At 48.2% G+C, this 20,378-nt stretch overlaps 1 protein-coding gene across 3 annotated transcripts in view; it reads left to right on the top strand.

Moving 5' to 3' along the window:
• WWC2 (WW and C2 domain containing 2) overlaps positions 1-20,124 on the top strand; it is a 153,862-nt gene extending 133,738 nt beyond the window's left edge. For 2 of the 3 annotated variants that reach the window (XM_025280355.3, XM_025280361.3), the window contains 6 exons: positions 1,743-1,941; positions 3,460-3,624; positions 6,004-6,096; positions 12,609-12,851; positions 15,118-15,245; positions 17,328-20,124. In XM_025280355.3, coding sequence (XP_025136140.2) covers positions 1,743-1,941; positions 3,460-3,624; positions 6,004-6,096; positions 12,609-12,851; positions 15,118-15,245; positions 17,328-17,394 — 895 coding nt within the window. In that variant the 3' untranslated portion in view covers positions 17,395-20,124. The remainder of the gene's footprint in view (positions 1-1,742; positions 1,942-3,459; positions 3,625-6,003; positions 6,097-12,608; positions 12,852-15,117; positions 15,246-17,327) is intronic. The other variant, XM_044938497.2, reaches the window with a different exon arrangement.
• The last annotated feature ends 254 nt before the right edge of the window (positions 20,125-20,378 follow it).

The raw sequence follows: 20,378 nt of genomic DNA, 5'->3' as shown, positions 1-20,378 counted from the left end.
CATACCTCGATTTTTTTATTTTTTTAAAGAAAAAAAGGTTATCACAGCGTTTATCTAGATACATATACGTATAAAGAACTATTTCTGAGTTTGCACTGTTTTCTCTAAAAAACATATTTTAGTGAAGGTGTCAGTTTTTTTAGTACATATGTAAAATCATTTGAACTAATTTTGTGTGTATTGTTACACTGTTATGTTTGAACCCCTGTCAACATATATTTGCATATATATACATATATAGTAGCATTTGTGTGTATGTGTATGTATATACAAGAGTTTTTACAAACTTGGAGTAACAAGATGTAAATAACAAAATTGTGGATATTTGGAAGCAGAAGCTTACTACAGCGACGTAAAAAGGTACAGAGATACCTTGTTCTTATCAAAAGTCCTTTATAGTGAATAAAAATCAGAGCACTGCAAAAAAAAGTAAGTACGAGAGTGATTATGAGGTTCATCGTATCTTTAAATACCTTGCATACATAAAGTACAACTTGTTTCACACATATTTCAACAAAATACACTTAGAGGGTCTTCCCTGGTGGTCCAGTGGCTGAGACTCCATGCTCCCAATGCAGGGAGCTTAGGTTCGACCCCTGGTCAGAGAGCTAGGTCCCACATGCTGCCGCTGAAGGTTGTGCACGCCGCGACGAAGACCAAAAATCCCACGTGCTGCAGCTGGAACCCGGTGCAGCCAGAAAAGTAAATATTTTTTAAAATACACTGAGACTGTAACCTCAGGGGACTGATGACTTACAGTCCGCATTGCTAGCTCCCCCACGTTCGTTTCATGACCAGCTGTTTAACAACTAGTCTGTTCCAATTTGTCCACATATCACTGATCACAGTTAAAGCTTGACCTTTAGTTATCAGTGGAAACAGTGTTCCCATACCAAGAACATGAAACTCAACAAAGAATGAGATAGTCTTCCCCATCCGGAGACTCTTTGCTTTCCTGTCAGATCAGTTTATACAGAATATGAACCGTATTTGTTTTCTGGAGCCTGACTTTTAGTGCCACCCAAGCCCAGGTAGTGGCTTTTGTTAAAGACAAGATCACAGACCATTCAGAGTCTTCTGTTATCTGAGTGGTAAGACTCTTCTATCCAGGGTTCCACCTTTGCTACACTGTAAGCATGGTTAATTGGAGAAGGAAATGGCAACCCACTCCAGTATTCTTGCCTGGAGAATCCCATGGACAGAGGAGCCTGGCGGGCTACAGTCCACTGGGTCACAAAGAGTCGGACACGACTGAGTGACTTCACATCACATCACAAGCATGGTTGATAGTGGATATTTTTATTCACTCTTAGCAGAGTTGCTCTAGTCTGTGGTTTGATTAATTGTATAATAAATGAACAACTGACACCAAGTTATAGTATAGCGAGTGTCAATATTTTTAAATGGTGGGTTAAACTTTGTATGTGATCTTTTAGCATATTTAGCATAATTTAGGACTGAAGTGACTTAGCAGCAGCAGCAGCAGAAATTATATCAAGTTTCATGAATTTCACTTTTTGGTATTTTTTTTATGGTGATTTTACTGCAGATTGCTGGAGAGTAAGGTGTTGACTTTATTTTTCATGAGCATTTTAGTAAAAGTTCCAGCCAGAGAACTGGCTTGCATCGTGATGCGTGAGTCTGTTCGTGACCCAGAGGAAGGGTTAACATGCCCAGGTAGCACTGATCACAGAGCGCATCTGGTTGACCCTGAATGGGGTCGTGTTCTGTTTCACCCATAGGTTGGCCATGCTGAGAGAGGCCTCAGATGAAATTGTGGCCAAAGAAGGGGCCGAAGTGAAATTGGCGGAGGGCAGTCGCTGTGTGGAAGACGTAAGCTCATGCCCAAGTGTGCCCGAGATGAAAGAGGACACAAGTAGGAAAGACAGCAGCTGTGCCAGTGACCTTGGAAGGCAGCCCCCCGCAGGAACACTGGCCCTGGTGAGCGTTGCCGACCGCTCCCTCCTAAAGCGGTCTCCTAGAGGCACCACGGAGTCCAGGCTTGACTCTGTGCATAATTCATGTTAGGATTTTTGTGCCAAAGCTGATCAAGATGAGTGTTTGTGGGAACAGACCACAAGAAGCATTATAAATATCTCAACATTTTCAAGTGGGCCCCAAATATTCATTCTCTGCTTAAATTTCATAAAAGAAGATAAACAGTGCCATTTAGCTCTCTGTGAGTGTTCTGTGAATATTTACTGAAAGTGTTTTCAGGATTTCCTGGAAAACTCCAGGATGCCTGCTTAATTGTTTTACGTTTCATAAATGTTATGAGTCTGTTTCAGTCTCATACGTGAAGCCCGTTTTGGTTAGATGGGCTTCTCAGTGAAACCAGTCCCGGAAGGGGCAGGTGACCTGATTGCGTGCGGTTGACAGGCCCGTTAACCAGGTGGTTTTGCTGGTTAGTGAGGGATGTGGGGGCTTGCCTGGTGGTGCAATGGTAAAGAATCTTCCTGCAGTGCAGGAGATGAGGGTTCGATCCTGGGTCAGGGAGAGCCCCAGGAGAAGGAAATGGCAACCCACTCCAGGATTCTTGTCTGGGTCGTCCCATGGACAGAGGAGCCTGGCGGACTACAGCCCATGGGGTCACCAGGAGTCAAACCCAACTTCATGACTGAACAAAGAGACATGTTGAGACTACCAGACTGCCATCTCCAAAGGGGAGAAGCCATTTTCAAAGTTTGAGGGTGCCAACCACTGTGAGAGTTTTAAAAATTCCAATTTATTTCTGACTAAAAACAGTGCTAACCCTGACTGAACACTTCACGTGTTCAGTCTCACCCTTCTGCAGGGTAAGGCTTTGTGAGTACATTCGGCCCTCAGTGTCCATGGTCTCTGCATCTGTGGATTCAACCAACCATGGATCTGACTCAGCAACCCGCAGATAGTAACCGTGGTCCATGACTAGCTGACCACGATGATGGGGAACCCCAGATGGGGAGGCCAGCCGTGGGACCTGAGCATCCACGGAGCTCAGTGTGCTGGAACCCCACCGCCACGGAGACCCATGATGGCTGTATATATATAAATTTGTATTCTGTGCAAACCAGAGGTTTAACTAGTGTATTTCCATCTTCCTATGTTTAACTACTTTTATCATTTATTCAGCAAAAAAAAACTAACCATGAGGTTGAGTACTGTTTAATGATGAAGCATTCTCAAATCAGACTCTTTGTAGAAGCACATTACCCCTCTGTAAACCAAGGCTTCATTATTTTAGGCCTGACCTATTAGAGGGGGGCCCCGCCATTCCATTTATGGGTGACCTTGTTGGACAAATACGATCCTACCCACTGAGGGTGACTTCCCAGAAACTAATAGAAAACCGCCTTCGCGTCTGGAGAAAGGCCCTGGTGCTCCCTGGGTCTCTTGTAAGCTGTTCCTTCCACACTCAGGAGAGGAGCACCCCATGCTCCCCTCTCACCACCCCTGACAGATCGCCAACCTCTCTTCCAGGTTGATAAAGAGACAAATACCGACAAGGCCGGCAGTGCCAGCATGGCCGTACGCCCCAAAGACCACAGCAGCCTGAGCACGCGCCAGCGCCCCTTCATGAGGAGCAGCGTGATTGTGCGCTCGCAGACCTTCTCCCCCGGGGAGCGGAGCCAGTATGTGTGCAGGGTAAGGCTCTGCGGGGTCAGAGGCCTAGGGGTCAGGAGTCTGTGGGGTCAGGGGTCTTTGAGGTCAGGGGCCTAAGGGGTCAGGGGCCTAAGGAGTCATTGTTCTGCAGGGTCAGGAGTCTGTGGGGTCAGGGGTCTTTGAGGTCAGGGACCTAGGGGGTCAGGGGCCTAAGGAGTCATTGGTCTGAGGGGTCAGGAGTCTGTGGGGTCAGGGGTTTTCAAGGTCAGGGGTCTGCAGGATCAGGGATCTTTGAGGTCAGGGGTCTATGGGGTCAGAGGTCTAGGGGTAAGGCTCTGTGGGGTCAGGGGTCTGCGGGGTCAGGGGTCTGCAGGGTAAGGCTCTGCAGGGTCAGGGGTCTGCGGGGTCAGGGGTCTGTGGGGTCAGGGGTCTGTGGGGTCAGGGGTCTGCAGGGTAAGGCTCTGTAGGGTCAGGGGTCTGTGGGGTCAGGGGTCCACGGGGTCAGGGGTCTGCAGAGTGAGGCTCTGCAGGGTCAGGGGTCTGCGGGGTCAGGGTCCATGGGGTCAGGGGTCCACAGGGTCAGGGGTCCACGGATCAGGGGTCTGCAGGGTGACAGGTCAGCAGGGTCAGGTGCAGGTCGTTTCTGGGGAGCTGCCACATCCATCCTCTGCCCCCAGGGGTGGCCCATCAGTGACAATAGACTGGGCCATGGGCATCTTCAAATTCGAATTAGGAGGAGCCTGGGAGGCTGCAGTCCATGGGGTCGCTAAGAGTCGGACACGACTGAGCGACTTCACTTTCACTTTTCACTTTCATGCATTGGAGAAGGAAATGGCAACCCACTCCAGTGTTCTTGCCTGGAGAATCCCAGGGACGGGGGAGCCTGGTGGGCTGCCGTCTATGGGGTCGCACAGAGTCGGACACGACTGAAGCGACTTAGCAGCAGCAGCAGCAGCAATGACTAGAAATGCCAGAAAATATACATGAAATATCACACTCCCAATCATTCTTTTTAGTGTGGGTTGTGGAATTTTTTCCTTTCCTTTCTTTTCCCACATTTACCATCTCTTCGTTTCTACTGCCTTTGATCTGGCAAATAACTGACCTTAAGGGCCTGGCTGCTCAGTCTCTCTGGACCCCAGTGTGTATTCAAAACCTTCAGTGATGCGAGAGTTACGGTGGCTGGTGTATTTCGGCAGTGTATCATTCCTGCTTCAAACCACATTGGTCCTGCCAAATTAAAAATAGTGAATTGTGTTTCAGAACAAAAATCGCCTTCATTGATGCCTCCAAACAGATTCATAGTTCTGTGGAGAGAATTGTGTGACATATATCAGTTTATCACATTCTAGTTCCATAAGTATTTGTAATTTATAGTAATTTAGTTTTGACGTTACAAAGTGGGTTAGAAAATACTTAGAAAATTCTAAATTTATCCATTCAGTTCGACAAACATTTTTATTAAGCACCTGCTATTTATTAAGCATAACTTCAGATACTTGGGACTCATCCATGAACCAAAGACCCGGAGCTCTGCCCTTGCGAGGCTTTCGTTCTTGTGAGTTGAGCCAAACAGTAAACATGATGAATAGCCTCTGACATCTCTGGGCGAGGCCCAGTGCTATGGAAAGCTGTAGAGCAAGGTAAGAGGGGTTAGGATGTTGAGGATGAGGGCTGCAAATTGAAGCGGGGTTGAGAACAGATGTCCCTGGAAGGTGATGTTTCAGCAAAGACCTGAAGCAGGTGAGGCAGTGGGGATGGCCCACCTGGGTGAGGGTGTCCTTGATGCTGTGACTTCACTCTGATCCTGAGCTCTGTGCCTCACACAAACTTTTCTTCTAAAGAATGGATGATGCATATTAGCTAACAATTCAAAGGATAATTTCATTTCAAAATGTATGTAATTATCTTAACACATAACTTCTTATAACTAAAATCAAAAGGTAATTATTTAAGAAAATTAGAAAAGCATCACATGGGGAAAAACTCGTTTGAGGAGGATTTTCTTAAAGAAATAAACTGTGGAGAAGGAAATAGCAACCCACTCCAGTATTCTTGCCTGGAGAATCCCATGGACAGAGGAGCCTGGGGGGCTACAGTCCATGGGGTCGCAAAGAGTCGGACACGACTGAAGCAACTTAGCACACACACACGGGTGATGTCACTGATCCTCAGAACACACTTGTGAGTTGCAAGGTCATAACCCTGTGTTAAAAGAGAAAAAAAAGACAAACTAGTAACTATGTTCTCTCTATGATCAAGTTCTCAGTTCCAGACTTCCTCTAGCACAGGGTGATGCACTGATTTCTTTCTTTCTTTTTTTTTTTTTTATTTATTTTTTTATTTATTTTTTATTTTTTTTATTTTTTTATTTTTTTTTATTTTTTTATTTTTTATTTTTTTTTAATCCTTTGTTGCCAGTTAAATCGAAGTGACAGCGACAGTTCAACACTGGCTAAAAAATCACTGTTTGTGAGGAACTCCACCGAACGGCGAAGTTTGAGAGTCAAGAGGGTATGTAGTCCATCGGCAGCATCCCGAGATCACGGACCTCCCTGAGTCGAGCGTGTCAGACTCAGAACCCCAGGCCTCGGGGCATCCTTGCTCCGTGCTCCTGGGCTGTGGGTTGAAGCCACTGTAATCGTGGAGACACAAACGCAGTGTCTGTTCCAGAGAAGGATGAGTTAGAGACTGCTCATTCATCGCTGGGGTGGAACCTGTGATAGCGAAGGATAGATTCGGTATGAAGCGTGGACGGAGAAAAGGCTGCTGGGAATTGGGGGTGTCTTGGCCACTGGGGGTTGGGGGGAGAGTATAACACCTGGTACCTTGTGTGAAGGGCAGACATCCTGGTAAAGGAGCACGTAAAGGAGTCGTCCTGGTTTCAGCAGCTTGCTTAGAAGACAGATCTTTTCAGAAGGCTAAGATCAATGTAGATGGAAAAGCTCAAGTCAGGTTTTCCTGGAAGCCAGAGATCTCTGGATAAGAGCGCAAGGGCAACTCTGGGCGAATATTTAAATAATATGGTTGGAGTGTTCAGAAATTCCTGTTCACTTACTAGCAGCTGAAATGCTAATAGAAAGTTTTCGTTTGCTAATCGTTTGTTTTGTGCTGATTTCTGAAGCTGCTTTGTATCAGCTTAGAGTGTCTTGCTCAGTGGGAACGCAGCTCTGTGTGAGCCAAGCCATGCAGTGAGCTCACCTTGTCGGGAGAATCAGAAAGCCTTCATGGGGAAGGTCTCTGGCCCTCGGACAACAATCTCAAAAGAAGGTGGGAGCTTTGTTGGGGTAATGGAGCAGGCTGCTGGGCGCTGTCGGTGGGTAGCCTGACATGGCACAGGGCCCAGAAACACATTCAGAGAAGGAGTGACCCTGCTCAGCCAGAGCCTGGGCCCGGTGGACTGGAGTGAAGACTGGAGGGCATGGTGAACCATTTGCCTTTACCAGTGACCCCGGTTTAATGCCTCTGGGCAAAGCACAGTGACTGGTTAACACTGAGCTTCCTGGTTTAGCTTCCTAGTTACTTGACGGTCATAAGCACATTTCTTTTTTCCAAAGGTAAATATGCAAGCATTGATTTAACCTCAGCATTTTCAGGACATTTTAAAGTATAGCTGTTTCAGGTTACCAAACTTTATGCTTTAAAAGCACCTCTAGTTTCAAGTAGAATGAAAATTATTTTCCACTCCTTCCTAAGTCTCCTGCACTTTTTTAAAAATGCTTTTTTATTTTGGATGGGGCATAGCCAATTAACAATGTTGTGGTAGTTTCAGGTGAACTGTGAAGGGACTCAGTCGTACATATTCATGTATCCATTCTCCCCCAAACTCCCCTCCCGTCCAGGCTGCCACATAACACTGAGCAGAGTCCCTTTTGCTAAACGGTAGGTCCTTGCTGGTTTTCCATTTTAAATACAACAGGCAACCATAAGTTCATTCTCTAAGTCTGTGAGCCTCTTTCCGTTTTGTAAGTTCATTTGTATCATTTTTTTTTTGAATCCATATATAAGGGATGTCATACGATATGTCTTCTTCCCTGTCTGACTTACGTCACTCAGTATGACAACCTCTAGGTCCATCCATGTTGCTTCAGATGGCATTGTTTCATTCTTTTTAATGGCCGAGTACTATTCCACGGTAATAAATGTACCACGTCTTCTGTAGCCATTCCTCTGTCGATGGACGTTTAGGTTGCTTCCACGTCTTGTCTACTGTAAACAGCGCTGCAGTGAACGTTAGGGTGCGTATATCCTTTCAGATCATGTTTTTCTCCAGATATATGCCCAGGAGTGGGATTGCAAAGCCTCTGCACTTTTAAAAACATACTTTTAGAGAACGATAACACTCTTCAGAGAACTTTTGACCAGAAGTGTTTTATGAATTGACTGAAGCTCAAAACAGTGGGGTTACTGATAAACCTTAGTTCCTAGAACTTCTTGAACCTGATAAAGGTTAATCCTGAAACGTCATTTAGGAGATCATTGTTGATGGCTTTTAAAGTGAGCAGGTGGAGTCTAGTAGATGCGAATAAGGAAAAGTTCTGATGTAGGAGTTACAGCCCGAGATGTGAAGGGAGCTGAAGGGAGCGGGGTGGGCATCCTGGCTGGGAAGGCCGGGACCCCACGTGAGGTACAGGGTTGGGGGGCCCGTCTGCACACCCCTTCTCAGCTCAGCGACACCACACTGACAGCCTGAGAGCAGTCACGGTGGGGTCATGGATACCAGGGAGATGGGCAGAGCTTACACACAAGCACGCCCTTGGTTACACACTCACCAGCAGGCTGTGCACACGGGATTCTTTACAAAGCCCCCACATGCCTGACAGCTGGGAAGGGTTTCTGGTCTGAAACAGTGAGTAATGCAGTCAAAGAGGGTGTGTGTCCAGATGATTCTGCTGTTTGTTAGAGTAGAGGTTGAATAAAGGGAAAGCTAATAAGATGCTGAAGCTTCAGTACTCTGGCCATCTGATGCAAAGACCGGACTCATTAGAAATGACCCTGATGCTGGGAAAGATTGAGGGCAGGAGGAGAAGGGGGTGACAGAGGATGAGATCATTGGATAGTGTCACCAAATCAATGTACATGAATCTGAGCAAACTCTGAGAGATAGTGAAGGACAGGGAAGCCTGGCGTGCTGCAGTCCATGGGGTCACAGAGTCAGACACGACTGAGCAGCTGAACAGCAACAGTAGTAAGAACAGCAGAGAACGTTCCAGCAAGATACATTGGGCGGAGAAGGGGAATTGGAGGAGACAATGAGCGCTATTCAGGTCTGGGCAACAGCTCTGAAACGAGAAGAGGGATGGACGGACCTCTCCCTCCTGTCTGTCATGAGCCCTGTCGTCATGCCAGCCCTCCCAGCTGGGGTACCTGTCAAACCTGAGTCCTTCTCTCTTGTATCAGGTGGTCCCCGTTTTCATGAGTAGTAATCCCTTTTTTTCCATCCCCACTGCCAACAGTCTAGGCAGGAAACACCCAGCTCATCTCCCTCCGCCCAGCAGTCCCGCCCACCCTGTCTGAACACATTTCCTCACGCGGGTGTGACCCAGCCCCGAGCATCCCTGCCTGCCTTCCTTCCTGTGACACTGCCCCACGGTTATCTATTGTTTACTGTCTCGTGAAAGTCGCTCAGTTGAATTCAACTTTTTGCGACCCCCATGGACTATACAGTCTATGGAATTCTCTAGGCCAGAATACTGGAGTGGGTAGCCTAACCCTTCTCCAGAGGATCTTCCCAACCCAGGAATCAAACCAGGCTCTCCTGAATTGCAGGCAGTTTCTTTACCAACTGAGCTATCAGGGAAGCCCTGTATCTATGGTTTTCTATTGTTTACTGTCTCATATTGAGAGGGTAACAGGCAGGAAGGCCAGGGGTCTCCAAAAGCTTCCGCAAAACTCAAGCTCTCGAGTCTGGAGTCAGTGTCTGTCCCAAGACATACATTGGATCTCTTCAAGTAAGCTCATAAAGTTAGTCCTGTAAAGGCTTCTGTGTACTTTTTGGATCTTCTCGATAGTCTCGACCGCAATTGGTACTGTTTGAATTTCTACCAAGACTGAGGCAAGCCCTCCTGGAAGGGTGCCCTGACTCAGCCTGTCCAGTTGGGAGCCCCAGATACAGGGGCAAAGTAAGAGGACAGGAGGGAGCTGACGGTTTCCACCCAAATCTGCACCCTTAGGACACAAGTCTGGCACGTCTCGCAGAGAGATAAAGAGCAACCCATATGGCACTTCTACCCATTTCTTATTTTCTATGGAACTGGTCTAGTTGTGAAACAGTATCGTTAAGAAACCGTTCAACTGGCCAGTGTTCCCCATCTTTCAAAGGATACCCGGCCATTCAGTATCACAGAAGATCAGGCGTGTCTTTTTAAACTCTGGGGATCAAACTTGTCCCAGCTCTTTTAAAAAAAAAGAAAAATACATTGTAAAGGAGTGGTTCTGGAACTGCTAGCTCCCATCTGTAAGAGAGAAAAAAGCAGCATCCACAGCCATGGCTTTTTTCAACCAGAAGCGTCCTTCCCTGCTCTAGATGGGGGTGTAGACAGACTCTCCACCAAAGCTTTCCTTCTCTGGTTGGACATAGTCTGTCCCTTACCGACGCAGGCATCTTACTCTTCCCTCCCGGTTCTATCACCGAGGCGGGGTGGAGATGCGCGAGGGGTAGACCTGATGGCATCCCAGACTGACTTAGTTCCCCACCACCAAGACATTGGTGTGATTTGCCTTCTTCCCTGATGCCACCTGGGGTGGAGCAGAGTAGTTTTCCCAAAATGTTTGCCAAGCTAGGACTCCTAGGGGAAGCATCTGTCTTTATGTGCCTCTGTGCATTCCTGAGTACAGTCCTGACCGCAGTAGAAGCAGAGAGTCATAGAGGGATGAACAACAACCAGGACGTCCCTTCTGAGTGTCTCCATGCCAGGATATGTGATAGCAAAAGAGGCGGTGGAGGGCTGGCCAGCAAGGAAAAAGTGATTTTTGTCCTTGAGCTATTAGGGCCAATCCTTCCAGTTCATTTCCACAGATTCCACAAAAGGAGTATCTAGGGAGTTGAGACAAAAGCCACCAGAGAACCTCCTCTGGTCTGCTAAGAGCTAGCGCTACCAAAGGAAGAAGCCCATTGCGCTTCCAATCTGACCAGGTCCTGCGATTCCCAATCTGTGTCCTCAAAGACCTCATGGTCACCAGCAGTGCCTCTATCCACATAGAGAGGAAACGCAGCCGTGACAGACTCACTTCAGGTCGCTGGCCCCTGAGGCCGGCAGCCAGGAGAGTGACCTCGAGCCTGAGAGACGTTCCTGGAGCTGGAGTTCACCTCACTCCCAAATGTGCTCCTGTAACTTTCGGCTCCTAGCAAGGCTAAGCGCTTCCATGACTACTGAACTTAGGGTCTAAGTAAAAGTACATGGTAATGGCATGAATCACAATCCACTGAAAGTCTGTGATCCAGCAGATTATGTTAGTAGTTCTGATTCCCCATGCAATTGCGAAATGGTCCAAGAGACCAGGAAAAGGTGACCGAGGAAGGAAAGTTCGGTGCACACGCTTTGCCCATCTCTGGCCGCTCTCCTCACAGGGACCTTGGGTGTTTCTTGGCATTGGCAGGTCAGTATAAACCCCGATAAGACTCCCCTTTCGGGGGCTGCCTTCAGTCATTACGAGGCACCACGAAACCGCAGAGCAGGGCTCATCACTTGCCGGGCGCAGGGCGTGTCATTCATTCACACAAGCACACCGTAGAGTTAGTAAAGTGGAAAATGTGCATACTGAGAAAGCAGAGGCTAGAGCTCTGAGAGCTCTTCCCTTGTCCTGAAGATCCTGGATGAGCCCCCAAGATGATAGCGAACAATGTCGGATTCGTGATCTCCGAAGATTTAACTCCGGGACCAGGAACCAGACTTGATCACTCAAGAGTTTTTGTATAGCAGAGTTTTATTAAAGTAAAAAAAGCGACAGAGAAAGCTTCTGACACAGACATCAGAAGGGGGACGAGAGTGCCCCCTTGCTAGTGTTAGCAAGGGAGTTACATACTTTTTAAATTAGTTGTTACAATAAATCAAAAGAACGTCTCAAGGTTGTAAAGATCTTACTAGACCCACTCCCATAATTTACATTTTAAGATAATAGGATTAGCCAGAAGGTTTTCAGGAAGGAGAAACTGTCCTCAAGCAGGATACATTGTTATATAATCCTTAGTATAGAGTTTAAACTGAGTTGTTTGTTGTGTAATCATCAGTTGGGGGCTTATAAAGAAAAAAAACTTTATGTGCCTAAGACTAAGAAATGTAGGGGAAACAAAAAGAAGTTTGTCCTTTCCTCCTCCTTGAGAATTCCAGACCCCTATCTCCATTTTGAGAGCCCCAGACCCTTTTCTCCTCCTTGGGACCCGGACTTCTTATCAACCTGCCTAGGAATTGACTCTCTCAGCATCATCCTCTAAACCAATTCCTCAAGGTCAGAAATCATGTCTTCTCCTCCTAGTGTTTGTTTTGCCTACAGACCCCCCAGCGGGGGTCTCACTCATACACAGTCAGTGACTATTTCTTGATAAGCGGATAAGCTTGGCCCCAGAAGGAACTCAGTGACTCAGGGGCGAGAGTGGGTGTCAGACGATGGGAAGTAAGGTGGGAAGAGTCGAAGGACGTTGGTTAGAGGAGGGCGTCCGGACCCTAGCTCCGCTGAGCCGCGTATACAGAAGTGATGGACAAAGGCGTGCACTGTGGGGACAGAGGTGCGGGCCTAACTCGGAGTCAGTTCCTCACGATGTGTCTGCAGTCTGCAGAGGGCAGCTCTGGGCAGTCAGCTGGTCAGGCTGAGCTAGGCTGCACCCTGGTAACAACTCCAGAGACTCTATGCAGTTCAGGGCAGTACAGGTTCATTCGCCTTGGCCGCGCGTGCTCCAAGGTGGGTGGTGCCTGGTTTCTGTCTCCCTGGGCACCGGGCCACCACCCCTTGCCCGCAGGAGCCCAGAGCCCTCCCATCCAGGGACCGCCGCTGCAGCGGGGCAGTCATGTCATGCTCTAACCCCGCAGGCGGTGTGCCAGCCGGTCCTCCGGAGGGCAGCGCCCGAGTGCCCCGTGCGAACCTCCCTGGACCTGGAGTTGGACCTGCAGGCCTCCTTGACCCGGCAGAGTCGACTCAACGATGAGCTGCAGGCCCTCAGGGGCCTGAGGCAGAAGCTGGAGGACCTGAAGGCCCAGGGCGAGACGGACCTGCCGCCGGGCATGCTGGACGACGAGCGCTTCCAGAAGCTCCTGAGACAGGCGGGGAAGCAGGTACACGCACCCCAAAGCCTCTTCCCAGCGGAAGGTGCCAGCCTGCACCCCCAGCACCCCACTCAGACCCTCACGCCCGGCACGTCCGTTCCCGTCGTGTTTCTCCTGCCCAGTGGCAGCCGTGGCATCAGACCGTAGAGAGGAAAGAGCCACAGCACACAGTGCATCTGTGCCCTTTGGAGAAGGGTCTGACTCCCCTGAGTACAGATGCTTTTTCATCTCTGCATTTACCAGCTCTGTGTACAGGCAGGTCACCTGAGTCATGAGCTTTTCTTTCCCGTCTCTGAAGTTTGCTGTCCCCGGCTGGAGACTGTGTCCACTGTGTGCCTTGCATTCTGGCCATGGAGGTCGGTGAGAACCACTGGCTTCTCTCCTGCTTGCTCTGCAGCCCCACCTCCACTCCTTATACATATGGGGACACCCCAGTGCACACTCCGACGTGCACACACACTCCTGCCCTTGACGTCCACCTGTCCCCTGCGGTTGGGGATTTGTGGGGTTTTCAGCACTGTAGCTGTAAAGTGCCTAGCGGTGACAGAAGAGCCTGCCAGTTGTCATAAGAGATACGGCTCCCGAGGAAGCCGTGAACAGAAGCCACAACAAAGCCTTCCTTGTCCGGAGAGCCACTGAGCCTGTGTTACCTTCCTCCTTTATGGTGGGAAGTCTGTTTTGCAGCTCAGAATAAAAGGGGAATCAGAGTCAGTGTCCTCTTGCACCATACAAGCCCCGTAGGAGGCAGAGCGAGGAGCCGGGACTGTAAATCATCGAGGATCATGTTCCCACTCTGCCTGGCTCCTTAACGTGACTGGGACTAAATCACTGGACCTCCCTGTGGGGCAGGCTCCTACCCAGTACACTGAAGGTTAATCACACTGTCCTGAAAGTGAAAAATGAAAGTGAAAGTTGCTCAGTGTCCGACTCTTTGCGACCCCATGAACTATCCAATCCAGGGAATTCTCCAGGCCAGAACACTAGAGTGGGTAACCTTTCCCTTCTCCAGGGGATCTTCCCAATCCAGCAATCGAACCGGGGTCTCCTGTATTGCAGGCGGATTCTTCACCAGCTGAGCTATGAGAAAAGTCTACCCTCTCCTGAAACCCGGGGCATAACACTGGCTTCCCAGATTTCAATCACGGGGCCCTGTGGATGTTAACACGCCTGTACAGTTTGGGGCACCTTTCTCATTTCAGTAGCATTTCCAAAGAACAAACTCCTAGTCCTACGATTGCTATTTGTATCAGCTTGGCTGTAAACCAGAGACCTTGTCCTGAAGACCTTATTCCTTGACTCTAAAGTGTAGAGCTGCCTGCATTAATAACAGGAGCCCAGAAGGGTCCCATTGACAGGGGGACCCATCAGCTCGCTGCGGGCAGCGCCATCTCCGCCTATCTCCTAGTGCCGACTGCCTAACTCTGGCCTGAGCTGATCTCTCTTGTAAGACTCTTAATTTCATCACCCATTTCCTTTACTATCCTCGCTGCCCCCACCATGACCAGTGGTCTACAGGAGGCAGGGCCGCACTTAAATCCCGCTGCTGGAGCACCCACTTGGGAGGCCATGGGTGCCCAAGCGCGCTTGTGTCCCCAGCCCCCCGGCTCCAGTGACCCCTCCCGACACACACTTGCCTGCCTGCGAGGGCCACAGCACAGCTCATCCTCTTGGCAGCTGGAGGCTCTGTGGAAACATAGGGGTCAGGGCTTCCCCTGCCCTCCCCCGGGCTGTCTGCAGTCTGTTGGGTGAGAAGGGCATCACTTTGTAAAACTCTCTGAGCCGCACACCCCTGTGCACTTTTCTGACACAGTATGTCAGTTTTATATCAATAAACAACTTTTAAAAGGTGTGAGACAGAAAGAAAAGCTGAGTAAGAGACTGAAAGTGTATTCACCAAAATGTTAACAGTATATACTTCTTGAACATGGTGCTATAAGTAGTTTTTAATTTTTAATTTTTTTTTTTTGAGAGGGAGGGTTACTAGGAGTTCTAGAGGTAACAAAATGATCCCATATTGCCTGTATCAAAAGTTTTTTTTTTAATGGGTTAAAGCTCCCCCTTGCCCCGACCCAGTGGCTGCTCCCCGTGGTAGCGCGAGGTGGGCTCGCGCGTGTCTTCCCCTCCCCTCACCCTGGATGTGGAGAAAAGTGCCCTCGGCCTGCACTGCCCGGCCCGCCTCCTGACGGGAGCCCCGGCAGCTTCCAGGCCTGAGAGCGCGCCCTCGGGAGCCTCCGAGTAACGTCCCGGGGGCCCTGTGCTTCCGTTTCCCCGCCAGGCCGAGCAGTCCAAAGAAGAGCAGAAGCAGGACCTGAACGCGGAGAAGCTGATGCGGCAGGTGTCCAAGGACGTGTGCCGGCTCCGCGAGCAGAGCCACAAGGTGCCCCCGCAGGTGCAGTCCTTCCGGTGAGCGCCAGGGGCCCACACCTCGCAGGGTCCGGACCCTGGAAGGGGCAGTCGGGGGAGTGGATGGAGTGGTGGAGGGGAATGGAGGGAGGAAACGGAGGGCTGGAGCGGGTGGCAGGCGGGAGCTGGGTGAAGTGACCTCTGCTCTTGGATGCACCAGCTTAACAATTCCAGTAGGGCAGCTCAGGGAACCACGGCCTGTAAACAAGCAGAGATAAAAATCTGGAGCCAGGATTAAAGATCAGGTGGGAGATAAAAATGCCAGCCTGCATCCTACATATAGTGGTTCCCCAACCAGATGTGGGTCTGGCATCCCAGGAAGGGTGAGAAGGTGACCAGGAGAGGAGATGGTTGGGGTGTTGGAAGGACCTGCCAGAGAGGTTGAGAGGGTGGGCATGGTCCTGGTCTGGGGGCAGGGTGAAGGATGTTGTCAAACACAACAGCAAGAAGAGGATTGACATTCCCTGAACAGAGGGCCATGTGACCATCCAAGGACACTTTCAGTGGAGTGGGGAGGGGGACACAGAAGAGGTGTGGCTTTATTGGTTGTGGGGGGTATGTGTGTGTGCATGTGTGTGTGTGGGGGGGTGCATGTGTGTGTGGTGTAGAGGAGACTGTAGGAAGCTCCTGGTGGAAGGGGAGAGACCCAAGGAGCATGTTTGATGGCAGAGGCAGGGTAACGTGGAGGGGCTGGACGGGAAGGGATAGGGTTTGGTGCCAGAGGGTGAAATGGGAGGTCAGGGTCGCCTGAGTGAGTCCAGGGGGACGAGAGGGGACGGGGGCATCGTGGGCTCAGACTCTTCTTAGTATACTGGCCTGAAGAGTCCGCGTTTTCCTGTCTCCATTCAGCTCCAGAATCACTCTCAAAACTTGCAGAGGATGCTGCTTGGGGTGGCGGGGGGTGTTGTGGAACTGCAGGGTGGCAAGCGGAACCTTCTCATGCCTTTGGTGCTGTGGTCACTTTGAGAGTAAGAAACACAGTCCAGTGGGGAAGTCATCCAACCCCAGCAGTTACTAAAACCCAAATAAGTTGTAAACACTCCCAAGTCCCTTAGCATCCAGACCCACGCACATCACCAGGCAGGTGACGCAGACGAGGGAGGTGGGCCGGGATAAGGCATCTGCCCTGGAGGCCTCCAGGCACCAGGTCCCTCCATGGCCCCGGGGACACTGCCTGAGCTGCTGTCTCACCTGCAATCAAAGGTAGAAATCAGGAATTTGATGTGGTGACCCTGACAACTAATTTGAGTGTTTAAAAAGCACCATGTAAGCCAAAGACATTTGTTTTCAGAGAGTGTCAAAGCAGAGGTCCCAGTATTGAGGTCTGTCTTCAGTGACATCATGACCACTTTCACCTGCCTCTTCAATTCTTCATTTTATCTCATGGAATTGAACAAATGGACAGGACTCTGCACCACAAAAATAGCTCTCCTTCCACTTGAAGACTTTGTAACAGAGGATAGGTATATTGCTCCTGCCTTGGGTGGCGCTGCAACCCTGAAACCTTATTTCTTTAACACTCTGCTGACCTCTGAAGACCATCCCACCCCCTTGCTAGTCACTTTGTGCCTCTGAGGTTGTTTCCACCATACTCACCCCTGCCCAAGTCGGGATTCAGGCGGATCTGCCTTTACGATGGTCAGGCTCCGTCTCTTCTCCCATCTCGTCCCGGTACCCATCACTTATTAAGTTGCCCGCAACCTTAGCATAGTATTGAGTTTGAAGAATTTTCCCAGGAGCATCTACTTTTCTGTAAGGATTCTGGCCTCTGGAATTCTCTGCCACCTGGTCTAGAAACACGCAGGCCTAGATTACTGACACCCCGCCCCCCTGATGATTTAAAAACTGAGGTTGGAAACGCTGGAAGGGACCTTACTGCCTCTGTCCACAGAGTTGCCGCTGTCCCTCAGGTCCTTTGGACAAAGCGGAAGGCAATCTTGATTTTAAATGGAGTTCTAGCTAAGGACAAAAACTCCCATCCAGGCCTGTGGAGACACTGGTGTCCTTGGGACTGTTTCTGTCAGGCCCAGAGCATTTTCAGCATCCTGTTTAAGCTGGTGTGTTTCTCACCCCTGGTTCCAGGGAGAAGATTGCCTACTTCACCAGAGCGAAGATAACCATCCCGTCCCTCTCCGCTGATGACGTGTGACCACATCGCCGACAAGCTTGTGTTTCCTGCCTCTTCATTTCTTAGGGAGGGCAAAAGACTGAACATGCGTCTTGTTCAGGATTTTGTTTTGTAATAATATAACCGTCAACTCTTAAAGAGCTTTTATTTCACATCAAATTTTCAAACATGTTAATTTGTAAAGTACCTTGAATATAATTCTTATTTGTTTAAAAAAAGAGAAAAAAAAATCAGATAACCAAAACGGGATCACCCGGTACCCAAATGTGCAGTATTGCCAGTGGGCTTTATTTTGCAGAAATGGAATAGAGGCAGGACCCCACGTGTATCCCATTGGACCGGCTGTTAAGAAATAACTTGGTTTAGCAGAAGGCGGTTTCGCGTTTCCTTTGTCCTCCTGTGAGCCCCTGTGAGGCTGGCGGCAGGTGACCCTGGGTGCCCGAGGGCGGCTGCTTCCACGGGAGCAGGAGCCTCAGTGCGGGGTCCCAGGTCCACGTGGGACAGGGGGCGCATTCATCTCCGTCACCTCTGTCGGAACACCACGTCCTGAGAACAGCTTCCTTTTTGTCCTTTTCTATGTATCTAAAGAAAATAAAAACAAAACGCTGAGTATAAGAGGGTAAGGATGCAAAGGAGCCCTTCTCCTGGCGACGCTTCACATCTCGTGACGTGTGACTTTAAAGGCAGGGGGCGCAAGGGGAAGAAGGCCCGTTCACCCCCAACACAGCAGAGTCAGCACGCCAGTGAGCAGCCGCTGCCCCTCAGTCGGCGTGAGGTTAAGTGTCACACCCGCGTGTCAGGCGTGCACCAGGCAGGTTGGGTGTGGGGCGTGAGGGTGGTACCCGGTAGAGGAAGGTGGGGGCCGGGGCTCAGAGGAACGGTGGTGCCGGCAACGCGAGGGGAGACGCGTCAGCCGTATGCAGTGCAACTAGGAGCAGAGGAAGGGGAGTCTTGACTGAATCGGGGTTGCCAACTACTTCAGTAAACAGATTTCTTCGAACATTTACGAGAAGTTTCTTTGCAGCCGTCATTTTTAGGGATATAACTTGTGGTAAGCAGTTAGGACGCAAAGAGAAGAGAGTGCCTGGGGAGATTATTAAATTGAAGTAAAGGCTGAGTCACTTGTTAAACAAAAAAAAAAAGTATATTCCAGACGAACAAGATGGGAACCAACTAAAGTTCCCTCCGGTGGAGAATTTTAGCTTACCCAACTCAAGCACTTCTTAAACAAATCCCCAGTGTAGTCCTGCCTGCATACAAGGCTTTTAAAATAAATAGTTTTTGTGCAAGTTAAGCCATAGTTGCTACCCGGTCTGTAATACTGGAAGAGGCAGTGCTTGGTGAGCCACCTTAGGTAGCAAGTGAAATCAACTTTTTTTTAAGAGATGAAAAAATTATCTTAAAGGAATGGGTCCCATAAAAAAAGAAACGAGTTCTATTTCTAAGCTAGAATCCTTGTTGGTAAAAATTTATATTTGAAAGCAATTACACATGTTTTGGAAAGTTCATTTTTTCAGAATCAGAATTCAAATCAAGCCGTTTCTGAGCCTAGAACTGTAATGACTTTTCCTAAGTGTCCCCACCGTTTATGTACAAAAGTCTCTGAAGTGATAACTGGACGTGACAGTACTTTGAACAAAAACCAGCCTCGTGAATTGACTGAGCACAGTCCTTGCAGGTGGTCCAGTTCATCCTGTTAGGTGACCGAGGAGAACTGGAAAAAGAGCACCGATCCTCCTTGTCAAGGTCAAATGTGAAAAACAGAAGTTTATTTAATGTAGAGTTAAATGAAGGTCAGCTGTCTTCAGCTTCTCAGTTTGACCATGAAAATGTTTATAGGATTATGTGTGGTTGTACCGTACGATTTTATTTTCTTCATTTATTTATTTACGGTCTTATTTATGTTCTGTTTAATATATAGTTCGGTTCTGGCCATCTTAAATGTTTGACATAGAAGAGGCTATATTGGAATATCTACAGCTTTATAAATTCCATCAGATTAGCTGTTAACTTTTGTACTACACAAGAGTTTCAGACAAGCATAAAGAATAAAATCTGTCTCAGGCTGGTAGTTAGCAGTTGTATGCAAGATGCTTTGGTTTTCTTTTACAGCATTTGCTCATTTCTAACATGAAAGACAAAATTATTTTAATATAATCCTTTTTCACACTTTAAAAAGCAGCAATAGTGTTATGTATTTATAGGCAGCTTTTAACAATCCTGTCGTATTTGTACTAACCCAAATGATTCACCATGACAAAACATTTTAATAACTTAATCACAAAACCATCTGGACAACATGAATTTTAATATTATAAATACTATTTTTTAAAGGTAGAATTTATTCTTCACAGGGTAAAAAGAATGTAATATTTAGTTCTCAAGTTTGAATTATCAGTATGTTATTACAATTTTGTATATCAGAATCTAAGTGTTACAGGTACAAAAAGAATATTGCTAGCCAAATGAACAAAGTTTAGCTGAATCTCTGTAGCATGCAAATCAAATAAATTTAAAATCTTTTTTGTATTACTTTATATTGTATTAAATATCAAAAGCTCAGGACTGAAACTAAATATTTAATCAGGTTAAATTCTGAATATGTTTCTGTTTTAATTTGTCTTGTTTGTAAAAGTATGCAAATACATCACATAGATTAACTCTGGTTTCTGCACTTTTCATGTGTTTGTGGGTGGGAAAAAAATTCAGTGTTGTTTTTTTTTTTTAAACAAAGATACATATTGCCTAATACTTTATTTCAGTGTCTTTATTGTTCACTTAATTTTCCTGACTGGCACAAACACAAAAGTTTACTCAAACTGTGTAACAAACAAATATAAAATCTTTCACGAAGAATTCCTCAAGCCCACAGCTTGTTGTGAATAGCTATTGGCTGGACCATATATATCACTGATTCTTTTAAAACGGGCCTGGGGAGGGGGGGCGGTGCTCTGCCCACACCCCCCAGTCCTGGCCCACAGCGCCCCTGTGGCTGCTCCATCTAC

This window comes from Bubalus bubalis, chromosome 1 (assembly GCF_019923935.1).
Source record: "Bubalus bubalis isolate 160015118507 breed Murrah chromosome 1, NDDB_SH_1, whole genome shotgun sequence".
Taxonomy (NCBI): domain Eukaryota; kingdom Metazoa; phylum Chordata; class Mammalia; order Artiodactyla; family Bovidae; genus Bubalus; species Bubalus bubalis.
This window is presented reverse-complemented; position numbering and strand designations above follow the sequence as displayed.